At 42.1% G+C, this 14658-nt stretch overlaps 1 protein-coding gene across 4 annotated transcripts in view; it reads left to right on the top strand.

Moving 5' to 3' along the window:
• The window catches only part of PREX2 (phosphatidylinositol-3,4,5-trisphosphate dependent Rac exchange factor 2), a 266937-nt gene that overhangs the window by 107179 nt on the left and 145100 nt on the right, over positions 1 to 14658 (top strand). For all 4 annotated transcript variants that reach the window (XR_012901404.1, XM_075920573.1, XM_006131490.4 and 1 more), the window contains exons 9-11: positions 231 to 380; positions 8540 to 8684; positions 13553 to 13653. Coding sequence is in view for 3 of the 4 variants with exons in the window: in XM_075920573.1 (XP_075776688.1) it covers positions 231 to 380; positions 8540 to 8684; positions 13553 to 13653 (396 nt within the window). In the remaining variant the exon portion in view is untranslated. The remainder of the gene's footprint in view (positions 1 to 230; positions 381 to 8539; positions 8685 to 13552; positions 13654 to 14658) is intronic.

Genomic DNA, 14658 nt, shown 5'->3' with positions numbered 1-14658 from the left:
GCACCCTTCTGAATCCAACCTCCATCCTAGACCCCGCACCCCCTCCACAGAAAAGTGCAGTCCTTGACCACTTTCCAAAATCTTGGAGTGGCCCACCACCAAAAATTATTGCCCACCCCTGGTTTAGAGAGAGAGCTAAGGAATCACAGTGGGAAGTCTAATAAAAAGTAGTCTTATTTTAATTAATTTGATGCTACTCTGAGAGATTTCTCTCCATTATCTATTTCCAGCTGATTACCATAGCAGTGGCCACCTTGTTGTTAATGGCTGGAAGATCCACAACACAGCAAAGAACAAGTGGTTTGTATGCATGGCAAAAACTCCTGAAGAGAAGCAAGAATGGCTAGAAGCTATTTTAAAAGAGAGAGAGAGAAGAAAAGGTAGGTGACTAAACTTTACATTGCATTTCATTTCTGGCAGACCATACTACATGGGTATTTTCATGAATAGTACAGCCAAGTGGCTAGCTCCATATGACTTAATGTTCTGACTCAATGTTCGGTCAGAATGTGAAGCTTTGGTGTAATAACTACTTGAAATACATAAGCCAAATTTCATTCAGGAAGGACTGGAATGTGAACTGTGTGTGACTCCAGCCATGTGCACTAGTAACTCATGCTGTTATGGTCTGGCAGCACTTTATAGATTAACAAAACATGTAGATGGTACCAGATCATTTATTGTTTTTTTTCTGTAACAGACTAACTCGGCTACCCCCTGAAGCTCATGCTATTATGGCAGTGGTCCCCACACTTTTTACTGCACCCCCCCACTCACACTTTACCCTTGTCTGCACCCCCTTCCCTCCAAGCTGGGACTCTGAGAGAGACCAGCAGCCAGGGCACTGGGCACAGTGCCATAAATATGGGGCTAGAAGCTGGGGCTCTGAGTGTGGCCTGACAGCTGGAGTCAGTAACCAGGACTGGGGAAGGGAACTGAGTCATACTCCTTCTTCCCCTTCCCCCCTCTCTGGGGTGCAAACCTTGGCCCCAGCCATACACCACAAACATGTCTTTGTACCTGCTAGAGGGGCACATCCCACAGTTTGGGGGCCTCTGAATTATAGGAATCTGAAACCTGTCTTGCTCTGACGCTTGACAGTCCTTGGCACAGATCTCCAGCTGGTGCCAGTGAGGCTTTGGAGCTATGACAATTTACATCATCTAAGGATGTGCCTCATACTGTCTGCTGATGTATCTGTATCTCCTGGTGCCATCCTGGGGTGAGCTACCTATGATTTTGAACTCACCTAGTACGTGAGCCAGCATCCAGGTAATGCAAATGACAGCTAGATCATACCCCTGAAATGCTAGTAGATTTGAGTTAATCCCACTTAGTGGCCCTCCATTGTCACTGGGAAAGCAGTTTAATTTGATACATCATTTCTTCATGATCCTACTTTTGTAGCAAGGACTACCTACTGAAGCATAAAACCAGGAACTATATCCCCCAAGTTTCGCCAGAAATACAAGTATGAAGTATGACACCATCCCTATACCCAGACCACATCTCAAGCAGAGGAAAGTAAAAATCACCTGAGGACAAAATCATTCCTAAAAAGTTAAATGTGGGTGGAGAAACTTAGACAAAATGGCAATGTGAATTCAAAAGTGGCTATAAATAATCCCAGGTACTCAAGGTGAACGTAGTGCAGAATAAGGGTACATCTAGACTACATGCCGCTGTCGTCAGAGGCATGTAGATTAGGCTACCAGACATAGGAAAATGAAGCGGCGATTTAAATAATCGCCGCTTCGTTTAAATTTACATGGCTGCCGCGCTGAGCCGACAAACAGCTGATCAGCTGTTTGTCGGCTCAGCGTGATAGTCTGGATGCGCGGGTGACGACATCAAAGGTATTTGTCGACCACCCAGGTATGCCTCCTGGGATGAGGTTTACCTGGGTGGTTGACAAATACCTTTGATGTCGACACCCGCGCGTCCAGACTATCGCGCCGAGCCGACAAACAGCTGATCAGCTGTTTGTCGGCTCAGCGCGGCAGCCATGTAAATTTAAATGAAGCGGCGATTATTTAAATCGCTGCTTCATTTTCCTATGTCTGGTAGCCTAATCTACATGCCTCTGGCGACAGAGGCATGTAGTCTAGACGTACCCTAAGACACTGAGTCAATGACAGACAACACAGCATCAACATACATAGCAATAACTTTGCAACCATATGATAGCAAGTAACAAGAGATTGAGTCTTTGTGATGAAAGCAAGCATAGCTTTATGTTCAACTAGAGCTCATGAGATTTGCTTTTATTTCATGTCTCTGCTGCAGATTTTCTGTGTGACCTTCAGCTAGTCACATAATCACTCTGTGCCTCTGTTCCCCATACGTACCATAATAATGTTATTTCTCCCATCCTTTTTCTACCTTTTTATTTGGATTTTAAGATCTGCAGGGCCAGGGCTGTTTCCAGATATGTTTATAGATCACCAATCACTCTAATCTTAATTGGAAAATGTAAGCACTACATTCTACAAAATAGAACAGAGCAGTAGTAATAATAATAAAAATGGTGAGCAGGTTTAAACCTCAAAGGACTCAACATTTGAATGGGTGAGTGAGGAAATGAGCAGGAACTCAGGTTCACAAAACAAAATGTAAGTCTTTCTGCTTTTGCTTGAGGGACTTTCATGCAACTTAATCACAGAGGTTTTAGCTAATCAGGATAGACAGCCCAAGTAGTATCCAACCTGACTTTGCTCTGCCTTCTGACTGGCAGCTGTAGGTCACACAGGAAAGGTGAGAACACTTGAAAAGTGTTTCATGTTGACATGCAGTCAGTTTTTATTATCCATCTTGGTGCTAAGGAATTTTGAGGTTGAGTCACTTCGAGTAGAGATGTGACTGATGATGTTCAGATCGCTATGCAGCCTTCGCTGGGCCAAAGCAAAACACAAGGTTTGAACATTCCAGAAGTTTGAATTTCAGAACAGAACTTTACAATGTGGGCCCATATTGTCATGTCTGCTGTTTCTCTCAACAATGGCTAATAGCAATAATTTTGCTACTGAAGATATAACTGTGGTGTAACGAGGAGTACAGCTAGTTCGGATTAGAAGCCTAATCCGAACTAGCTACTCCGTGCCACGTGTAGCCGCGCGGCACGGGGTTCGAACTAGCCGGCATTTAAAAATGGCGCCGGCTGACTTCATGCAAATGAAGCCCGGGAAATTCAAATCCCGGGCTTCATTTGCAATTGCGGATGACTACATTACCCCCGCTAGTTCGAACTAGCGGGGTAGTGTAGACATACCCTAAGATATAAGTGTCGCAATTTGGTTCAGTGATGTGATGGGCGCCCCCAGGGGTTAAAGCTGACTACCCAGTGAAAACTACTGGATGATGGTGAAACAAATGATTTTTTATTAAACAGAATGGTTTTTTAATAAAAAATCAAGTGACTTTTAAATGAATTTTAAAACAAGCAATTGCCTAATGCTTTTACAGGAGGGGAAAACTGAACCAAACTGCACTTAACTGATTACAAACGTTGTGATTATATTTCGATTATATTAAATCACTATCTCTAATTCGCTTAAGGCAGTGCAGCATGCAAGCAAAAAATACAAAAACAAAGCCAATATAATGATAATAAAAACTCCATCCACAGCCAGCCCCTCTATGGTTATTTTAGGGCCACTGGTGGAGTTAGTCATTAATCTACCTCTACAACTTAACAACTCCTGGGTCTCTATTTCTAACACTTATGCTTGGCCTAAATACAACACCACTACACAACACAAGATTATACAATTTACACAGTGTGGTTAATAGAACTCAGTTACACGCTACAGAATTACACAGTGAAATTAACACGATTCAAATATTAACTAAACCAATAACTAATATATTTAAGCAATACTTACAAATCCAGCAACGATAACAGCGTAAAGACACACTAGAACTCGGAGCAGGTTCAGAACTCGCGCACCCCTATCTTTGACTCAAAGGGTGGGGAGGCAGCCTCAGGGTGATCAATCCTGCAGCCGGGCAAAAAGACTCGTGCCTTCAACACGGAACCTCCCTGAACAAAGGGGTCGAGGGTCTTTTATAACATAACCTGATATCCGGTACCTTATTAGGGTCTGTTCCCTGGCCGGGCCTGATAGGCTGGTAATGAGGTAATGTGTAATATTGCCCTGTAGGATTTTTCATAATGCCCGCCTGATGGCCCTGTGGATAGTGCCGGGTGCGGGCATGCTCAGTGTGCATGGCAGTTGCGTCTTATCTCCCTATGCCTATCTCCCTACCTTCAAGGACCGGTCAAGAGAGTCTTATTTATCTCTTGCATCTGTGTTCTGTCTATTCATGCTCACCTCCCTGTTCTTAGATGCCTACAAGGTTGAATTCCGTTCACAGAAAGCTGCATTGTGCGCTTACAAGTTATGCTTTCTCAGAGTGTGTCAGCGGCCTACATTTTCTGTGAGGGGCCTTTGTGTGGCAGAATGTGCAATGCGCGCGCGAGGCCGTGGTCAAAGGGACCTGCTCTGCGACAATAAGGAGGAAGTAAATAGAAAGAGATAGGGGATCGAATGGCAGATGAAGAGATAAATAAAGAGTGGGGCAACAATCATACTGGGCCGCACCACAGAATCTAACAAACTGCTCCTTAAATGCTGGTCTTCAGACAACTCATAAACTTGCTCTATCCCCTCCCACCCAGACAATTTTCAAAACATCTGTATAAACACCTCTTATGAGGCAGGATGCATCAACTTAATTACAAGCAGGATGCCAGATGACTCATGAACCAAACAAACATCTTTACAGAATTCAAATACTCTAAAAGTAACCATAAAAAAATTCGTATTCACCGTGAATTAAAAGATTCCTTAATTCTATGTTTACTTAATGAGACATGAAACCAAATTCCTCTGTTTTATGTGTGTACAATTCAGATGAAGTCCATAGATTTGCACGCACATAACTGAAAACCAAGTTTGGCCCGCTTTCTAAAAATCAAAAAGAGAAGAGAAACAATTCATTTAATTAGGCTCATAGTAGTTGTAGTTAAAAAAAAATTGTAGTATATGCTTTTTCATAGTCCCTCTGGCAACTGCAGGATGTAAACATTATGGTCTGTAGCTAAACTTTTTCAAGTGCTTTTATTTTAATGTTATGCATATTGTTACAATTCTAAATACAATAATGAAAGAAATCTCATTGTTTTACCTTTTGATCACAAGTTATGCTATTTAGCTGCTGTAACTCCAGTCTAATCAGGGTACGTCTACACTGTGGGGGTTTTCTGGGATACCTCCAGTGTCCTGGAAAAACTCTGCCATGTCCAAAGAACATGTTTCCTCTTCCACTTTCTTTTTGTGGAAGAGCAAATGCACTCTTTCTGGGAACCCTGTATACCTCGTTCTACGAGGGATAAGGGCTCAGCTGAAACAGGAGGCTATTCCGCCATTTGGCCCCATCTAGACTGGGCCAAATGGCGGTAAAGCTTCTTCCAGAAAAGCGATCGGAAAAAGCTATTCAAATTGCAGAGTGCAATTTGCATAGCTTTTTCCAAAAAAAAAACCAAACCAAAACAACCCTATAGTGTAAACCTAGCCTCAGTGTGTTGTCTAACAGATCAATTTAGAATAAGGCTTGTTTTTTTAAATGCCTTACTTAGGCAAAGTTCTCATTGACTTCCTTAGAAGTTTTGCCCAGAGAAGGAGGTTATGATCAGGCGCTTTCCTTTGTGAAAGGATCTAACACTCTCACACCCAGGAAATCCAACATGAAATTGACCTGAGTTAGTCTGTAACTGGAAAAACTAAAAAAAAAAACCTAATAGTCTAGCAGCACTTTAAAGACTAACAAAACATATAGATGATATCATGAGCTTCTGTGGGTACAACCCACTTCTTCAGATGAATTAATTGGACTTTTAATACGCCATTCATCTGAAGAAGTAAGCTGTACCCACAAAAGCTCATTATACCATCTACATGTTTTCTTAGCCTTTAAGGTGCTGCTAAACTATTAATTGTTTTTTAAGTTTTTCCAGTGAAGAAACTGATATAGAACAGGTAATTTGTTATAGGAAAAAGATGTGTATAAACTAGGAGGCAAAAAGAAACTGAGCATAGAAAATATTACTCTCCTGTGAGGTGGGTCCTTTTCAACTTCTTGTCTAAACAAAAAGGGACACCTTTTTCCTGCTATGGCAATCTTTCATATATAAATAAACTGAAATGATAAATCAAAACCAACTATGTGGAAGATATATTGAGGGAAGTTCAAACTATATTCGTTCCTGAAATCAAGATTAAATACCACTGAGCAAAATGGGAGAAAAATAGTATAGCTGAAGTATTGGGTTTATTGTAGCTATTAATACTCTAACTTGAGATATGAACCAGAACCATTTTTTATCACCATGTTTCTGGGGCAATGGGAGCTCAAATTGTATCAAGAAATCTACTATATATTTGGGAGTCTGTATGTCCGTGCATCTGTCTATCTGTCTGTTGCAGTCAGGGGAGAGGTGCATGTCCCTCATCTGCCCCCTGCGCTCCCAGTTTTCTTGGCACAACCAAACCCTGGCCTTGCTTCAAGTTCTGATAAGAGGAAGCTGTGTACCAAATTTGGTGGTTCTAGCTTTTACCGTTTAGGAGTTCTTGATCAAACAGATGGATGGACAGACAGACAAAAACACAAACTCTCTAAAATATATGGGAATAACATTAAAAATTGAAAAATGTAAAATGTGTGGACTGGGTGGGGGAATATGCCCCTTCACTTGAAATCAATGTAAATAATAGCAGTAATATTTCCCACTGAAATATCAATGTAAGAGAGAATAAATATACACTTATATACTATAAAGAAGGTATCAATAACATTTTAATATTATATTCTCAAATATTTTTGGAGTATTTTATTGTTTGCGTTTAAGGAGATTAGTTGTTCATCTTAATAGTAGCATCTAATTACTCATAAACATAATTTTAATGTGTCTAGTTGTGACTGCTTTTATATACTTACGCTTACATTCATTGCTTATGCTTGTTAACTTACATCTAAAAATTGAAAGATAATGCTGATAGCTGGGATATCTCTCTATATTTTAGAGTGCGTCTGTCTCTGTCTGTTTGTTCATTTGTTCAAAAGCTCCTCCTAAACCGTAAGACAGGGATGGTGAACCTTTTTTGGGTCAGGAGCCACTGACTCACAAAAAATTAACTCGAGGGTCACACTCAACCCTCCCCCCCCCAACGAAAAACCCTCACTTACATGACCTCCAATCGAGACATTCCCCAAGTTTCCCTCCACACCAGGCTAGTACATTTTGTGTGCTTCGGGCCCATGGGATCAGGGAGGGCTGAAGCACCATCATGGGCTCCTCAATGCTGGGAGAAGAGCCAGATCCAGGCAAGCCAGGGGCCACATACAGCCCCTGGGCCTTAGGTTCCCCACCCCTGCCATAAGAGCTAGGACCAGCAAATTTGGCGTGCAACTTTCTCTTACCCTCTTAGGGTTTGATTGTGCCTGCAGAATGTGAAGTGCTAGGATTTTCTATAATATGGAAAGGGAGGGGGCAGAGACAGAAGGAATGCAAAAGGGAGGGGCACAGAGATGGGAGGGATGCAATACTGAGTAGTTACTGGCAGCAACTGCAGCACCAAGAGAGTGGTCAGCAGGGTTGGGGCTCTATCATCTTGCCTGCTAGCACAGTGGTAAGGAGCCCCCTTTGTCCCAAACCTAGAGCATGCCCCCTCAACTAGGGGAGACTGTAGGCTGTGGAGGAAATGCTGGAGGGGGGACATCCCCGAGAGCCTGGACCTTCCCCAAACAGCTTGCAGGACCAGGGGTTGGTAGTGCTGGCAGGGGGGGAAACTGGAAGGAGGGGAGCCCCCAGAGCCGGGCCTCCCCCCAGACAGCCTGGAGGCCAGAGGCACACCCCAGAGCAGGCTGTGGGGAGACGTGGGGGGAAGAGAGTTGCTGGGAGGAGCATGCCTGAAGCCAGAGGGGAGCGGTGCCGCAGCAGGGAGCAGTTCACAAAACCTTGCTTCCCCAGATAGCCTGCAAGATATGGAGGGGAGGCAGCTGGAGCGGCTCTCGACTCGAGAGCCTGGTTGCCCTCAGACAGCCTGAAGGCCACAGGGGAGGGCAACTGGGGTGGGCCCACTGGCAGGGGACTGCTGATCCAGCCCCCAGGGAGGAGTCACTGACATAGCAGTGCTATCCCCCACTGCCACAGGTGACCCTAGTAAGCTCCTCACTTTCCAGCCCCCTGTCCTTGAGCACCTTTCCTGGAGTCGTGCACCTCCCACCTGCCTTGACTTCAGCATCGTCTCTCCCTGCTGTAAACTCCCCAACATCCCCCAGCCCTCTGCCCTAAGCCACCTATCCCCTGCTCCTGACCCCAGAACGCACTTCAGCCTTCATTTTTGAAAAACACAATAATTGAAATAATGCATATTTATTTTTCCAAAACAGATTCCTTAAGTTACAGACCCGAGCAATGTCAGGTACATCTGATAGTGTTTTATAAATACAAAAGCATTTTGGGATTTTTTTTTGACAGGTTTAAAATTGGGAATGGAACAAGATACTTGGGTGATGATCTCTGAGCAGGGAGAGAAACTCTACAAAATGATGTGCAAACAAGGGAACCTAATCAAAGACAGGAAAAGAAAACTAACTACTTTCCCCAAATGCTTTCTGGGAAGGTATGGTATGCATTTTTATCATTTGGGTTTTAAGCAGTTAGAAACACATTCTAAAACTTGTTTAGTATTATCTATAATTAAGCATGAAAAAACTTCCTCTTATAGGCCCAGTTTTCTTCCATTCCCTAAATTAACCAAAATTTAAATCAATCTTCTTGAAAATTTCACAGTTATAATTTTATTTCAAGATAGAACATTTCTGGAAGCTAGATATAAATTTGAAGTGTTAGCTTACATCAGATGAAGTGGTTTCACCTTTTGAACTTGGAGAGCATTTGCCTAGCTTATTTGATTAATTATAATTTCAAAATGGCTTGACCACAGAACCACAAAATATTTTTATTGGAGAGCCTTATGACTTTCAAGAGCTTTTTGTTTACTTGTTTGGAAAGTACAGCGTCATTAAATGTGGTTTATTAGGAGCCTGGTATGGCATTTCTCTGCAAGGCTGGTGGCAATCCTGCCATAGATATGGGCATTTCTCTTCTTGCTTTGGAGGTTGTGGACTCCCCCCACACCTCGGTGAGGGCCAGGATTTCCCTATTGCTCCAGGCTGGAGCTCTTTTGCATCTCTGAGCAGTGGAGGCTGTGGGAATAGAAGTACTGGCAACCATCGGGGTGTCCAAGGGGACATTGAGGGTCCTCATGTCTCCGTGTGCAGGGCTCATGAAGCTGGCCACGTGGAGTAGGCACTTCCCAGTTCCCTGGACTTCTAGAGCTCTGTGGCGGGGGGGTTAGCTGTGGAGATGCCATGTGTGGCCAGAGAGGACTGCTGCTGGTGGCCTCCCTGAGGCCAATTAGTTTGAATTAGCAGCTCCAGATTGTCTACACTAATGCTATTTTGGCGATATAAGGTTGGGAATAGTGTTACTTCTTGTGAAAAGCAGGACTACAGTTTGAATTCCATGCCCCCTAATTCTGGAATAATGGGTTTGTTAGTGTGGACGCATCACTTGGATAATTGACCTTGGGGGACTAATTTTGGAATAAGGTCCTAGTGTAGACCAGGCCCCTGTGTTTTCATACAAGAAATTAGCCTGCTTAGTACCATGGCAAACAAGCCATTAGCAAATGTTTAAAAGGAATTTTTAAAGATACAGAAAAGAAAACAATTAAAGTATTTGAAATATCAGGTATTAAAAAAGGCTTTTATTCTAACAACATCCCTTATGCCCTTTCTGAAGCTGGAGAGAATCATTGGAAAGAAAATAACCCCTTGTTTAACAGTCTTTTAGATGCTATTAACAATATTAATAAGAGTCCTTTCCAGGGGGTGAGGATGGAGGGGGCAGAAGAAATTAGGTGACATGGACTGAAACTGCTGGTGTGGCTGCTGTTGTTTGAAAGTCTGGTGCCATTTACCAGAAGAAAAAACAAGCAAAATACATTTTAAAAGGAGAAAAAAGAACGACAAAGATAGAATAATAGGGAAGCAAAAGGACTCTCGAGGACAAAGTCTCACATCCCAAGTGGTGTTTGGGATGCCACTACACCTAGTGGATGTGTCAGTGTCATCTGTGCCTCTCTCACCCAGTCTGGTCTGGACATCCCTCAGAATCAGAATGATGAAGGTCCCCGAGCTCTCTGGATACTGAGGTGGCAGCCTTGATGAAGCTTGCTTGAAAATCGCTTGCCATTTTTTCTCCTAAAGCCTCTTTCATTAGGGACCCAAGAAGGGAGTGAGAGAGGGAATAGCCTATCTGCTCATTATTTTATTCACCAAGGGCACGTCTATACAGCACCACATAGCTCAAAATAAGCTACTCAATTTGAGCTACACAAATTGCATAGATTATTTCGAGATAGTCTATTTCAAAATTTGGCGCTGTGTAGACAGCGCCAAATTGCAAAATAAACCACTATTCTGACAAGTACTTTAATCCTCGTGGAATGAGGTTTACCAGGATGTTGGAATAGCAAGCCTGTATTTCAAATATATTTGAAATAATGGGCTTGTTGCTAAGACGTATCCATATGGGCTTGTTGCCGGACATATCCTGAAATAGCTCTGCTTTCTAGACGTACCCCAATAGATCTTAGTTCCAGCACATTAATTTTAGTTCATTGATCTCTTGTTCCATCATTTTTTCTTTACCAAGCACAGTCTTTACATAGTCCTCAAATTATATTAGTAAGCCTTTTAATTTTAGGCTCCATCAGTCCAGGAAGGTGTATTACAGAAAAGGATCTAGAGGTCATAGTGAGCCACAAGCTAAATATCAGTCAACAGTGTGACACTGATGCAAAAAACAAACAAACAAACAATCAAAAAACAACAACATAATTCTGGGATGCACTAACAGGAGTGTTGTGATCAAGACATGAGAAGTAATTCTTCCCCACTACTCTGTACTGATTAGGCCTCAACTGGAGTATTGTGTCCAGTTCTGGGCACATTTCAGGAAAGATGTGGAGAAATTGGAGACAGTCAAGACAAGAGTAACAAAAATGACTAGAAGTCTAGAAAACAAGGCCTGCGAGGGAAGACAGAAAGAATTAGGTTTGGTTAGTTTGGAAAAGACAAGACTGAGACAGGGACATGATAGCATCTTTCAAGTACTGAAAAATGTGTTACAAGGAGGAGAGAGAAAAATTATTCTCCTTAACTGCTGGTGATAGGACAAGAAGTAATGGGGGTTAAATTACAGCAAAAGAGGTTTAGGCTGGACATTAGGAAAAACTTTCTGTCAGGGTGTTTACGCACTGGGATAAATTGCACAGGGAAGTTGTGGAATCTCCATCACTGGAGATATTTAAGGGCAGGTTAGACAGACATTTGTCAGGGATGATCTAGATGGTGCTTGGTCCTGCTGAGAGGGCAGGGGACTGGGCTTGATGACCTCTCAAGCTCTCTTCCAGTTCTAGTAATCTTTAATTCTATGAGTCTTTTCAAATTTTACTTTTCATACTTTATTCCTTTAATGTTTGCTATTGTAGCTTATTGTGACCTTTTATAAAATTACCTTCAGTTTTCACAATTGAACTCACAATGGAGACCCAATTATCACAACAGCCCTACAGACACAAGCTTCCTTCACACCCATCCCTGATTCATCCACAGACCAGGCCACTCTGGCAACTGCAAAAATTAGGGGTCCTGTTTTACAAATAGGATGCGATCATGTGCCTAAAGCCTGTATTATAATCCAGACACAAAAGGTAGTGTATTAAGGTTACATGAGCAATCTTAATTCTGGCACTTCCTAAATTTTGAGCACTTGATTTTGGAATTTCAGTAAATGTTTTAATACAGTATTTGTGTGCATGTGTGTAATTTCCTAGGGGTCTGGGTGGGAGGGCAGCATGTGGTGTCACGCTGACCCCCAAATGTAATATCAACAGGGTTAGTTAAGGCTACCATATAGACTTCTGCTACTTGACCTAATGGAGTAACGTATAATGATAGTAAGTTGACATCCTCTAACTAGAGAAAGACACACGCTTTGCCGGTGGGTTTCATAGATATTTGCTGACAGCAGAGGAAAGATGAGATTCAGCAGTCTTGGATTCTATTCCAGGTGCTGCAGGGAAATTTGCCCTTTTGGGCACAAATTCTTTTGGCCTGTGTCCATCCCAGTCCAGTGTCTTCTCCTACCTGGCCTCACACCCTAGTTTTATTCTTCTTTCCTAGCCAATTTAGTATCCACTCAGACTTCTCATCCCAATCCTACTCTCCTTGTTTATCTGATCCCAGTCCAGATTCCTTGCTTCCTCACCCTTCAGGCTCCTTAAATGATCTGACTCTTCCCTTTCCCCAATATCCAATTGCCTACTTTGCCCCGACCAAGTTTTTGGTCCATAGTAGCTGCTGGACCTATGTCCCTGGGCCCTCTCCTTTGCTTCCCTACTGGTGTATTCTCTCCATCACTTCCTTTCCCCCTACTTCACTGGTTCCCAATCCCATTTCCTTGTCCAGTCAGTCCCAACCTTCCCCTCCCTCACACTTCCACTTCTAGTGTCCCATTCCCACTCCCAGACTCTTTATCCCAGTCTATCTGATTCTTGTCCCCTTTACATATGTGAATTAGGAAATTTCCTCATCGACACTGCTTGGGTTTAGCAGTAGAACTCAGGAGAAAGACCATTCAGCCGCTCAAATCTGATTCCCAGACCCACCATGGCTTACAGAGCCCAGAGAAAGTCCTGCTCTGACCCCTGAATCTGAGGCTGGAGCATGCTAGGTCATTGCAGCTAAAACTTCCACTGACACTGAGCGAGTCTCTACTGGGCATATACAAATTGAGATATGTATGTACTTATAACTTGGTCAAATTTGGGTGGGTTTTCCCAGAAATGTAAAAGCAAAACAACCCCCCCCCCCCCAAAACCATCCATCACACAAAGGACATCCCTTCTCTCTCAGATTTCTAAAGAAAAGGAGCATTTAAAGTGTCTCAAGAAAAATAAAACACTAAATATTTTTAACATGGGCAGAATATCATATTTTCCTTTTATCTTGTTGTCAGGACTAGCTGAACAGTTTTGGTTGAAATTTTCCAGAAATTTTTTTCCTGTGGCAGACACTCAGCATGAAAAATTTCAGCCTGACAGTTAAAGTTTCGAAAAGCTATAAGAAACTGAAAACAGGATTTTACAATGGAAAGTGTCTGACAACCTTAATAGGAGGTGTCACTGCCATCTCTGCATATAATAAATACAAGTGGAAAATGAGAATATGTTGGAAATAATTCTGTTATGTAGAATATTTTGAAGTGTGTTGTGTTATGTCAGAATTGAATACTACTCATTGCAATCTGCTAAATGAATAGGGAATATTATACAGAATTACTCTTTAGCATTTAAAACCTTTAAAAAATGGGTGGAGGGGTTTCATACATGAGTGATTTTGTTTTGTTTTTTTAATCTAGTGAGTTTGTGTCCTGGTTATTGGAAATTGGAGAAATACACAAATCTGAAGAAGGTGTTAATCTTGGACAAGCTTTATTAGAAAATGGCATTATCCACCATGGTAAATATATTTTTTTCAACATAAGTACGCATATTCAAACTAACTTATTTTTGAATAGGTTGTTATTTTAATTATTCTTTTCTGATTAACACAAAACTTGTCATCTAAGGGTGAAGTCCTCCATAGGGTAGTAGAATGGGAGGATCCACTCCTGGCTTCTACTAAGGTTTCCTAGCGCTGTTAACCCTAAACAGCTAAGATATCTGCCCTGTACTTCAAAGCCAAACTTGCGTTCTTTACTTCTCAGGGTCTTTTCCTGGGTACCAATCATATTTCCCTGGAAAATCTTTTTCCTTGGATGTTTCTGACCTCAGTTTTGGGTTCAGACTTCCTCACCCTTGGAAGAAGATAGTTATAAATCTCCTTTCTGGGGTGTTTCTCATTTCTGGAAGGTTTCTCCAGCTTACCAGGGTACTGATTCTACTTTAGGGGACCTCCCTGCAGGTCTCATTTCACTCTAGGCTCTCCCCCACCCGAGCCAAGAGTAGTTTTTTTGTATATTGCTAACACAAAGCATTCAGAAATGTTAGTCAGGCATCAAAATGTCATGAGATTCAAGAAAAGCAAAAAAGGCAGGGTTCTTTTTATTCTTCTGTTGTTAGATACATTAGGCTTCATGTTTTTAAGCTTATTGTCTACAACAGTCAGGGCTAGATATCTCTTAAATATTGAAAGCTGAGATAACACAATTGCAGCAGTTAAGGATTTTAAGAACCACTTACACTCAAAAAAAAAAAAAAAAAGGCCAACAAAAAACCACATGTGAGTTGGCAACACTGCCTTTGTAATGGAAAGGAGGTTGTCACTTAACTCTGGCACCTGTACTTCATTCTCAGCTTGGTCTGTTTATCCTCAGGGTTTGCCTACACAGGAAAAAGTCTGCAGTAGATGGGACACATTAGCTACTCTGCACAAACTCCCCATATTGCCACTAATAGTACATGCATAATACACTTTGGAAGTCTACTAAATTAAATTGCCTGATGACACTCTGAAGTGCACAGT

This window comes from Pelodiscus sinensis, chromosome 2, assembly GCF_049634645.1.
Source record: "Pelodiscus sinensis isolate JC-2024 chromosome 2, ASM4963464v1, whole genome shotgun sequence".
In the NCBI taxonomy this organism is placed as follows: Eukaryota; Metazoa; Chordata; order Testudines; family Trionychidae; genus Pelodiscus; species Pelodiscus sinensis.
The sequence above is the reverse complement of the archived record's forward strand: the minus strand, read 5'-3'. Positions and strand labels throughout refer to the sequence as shown.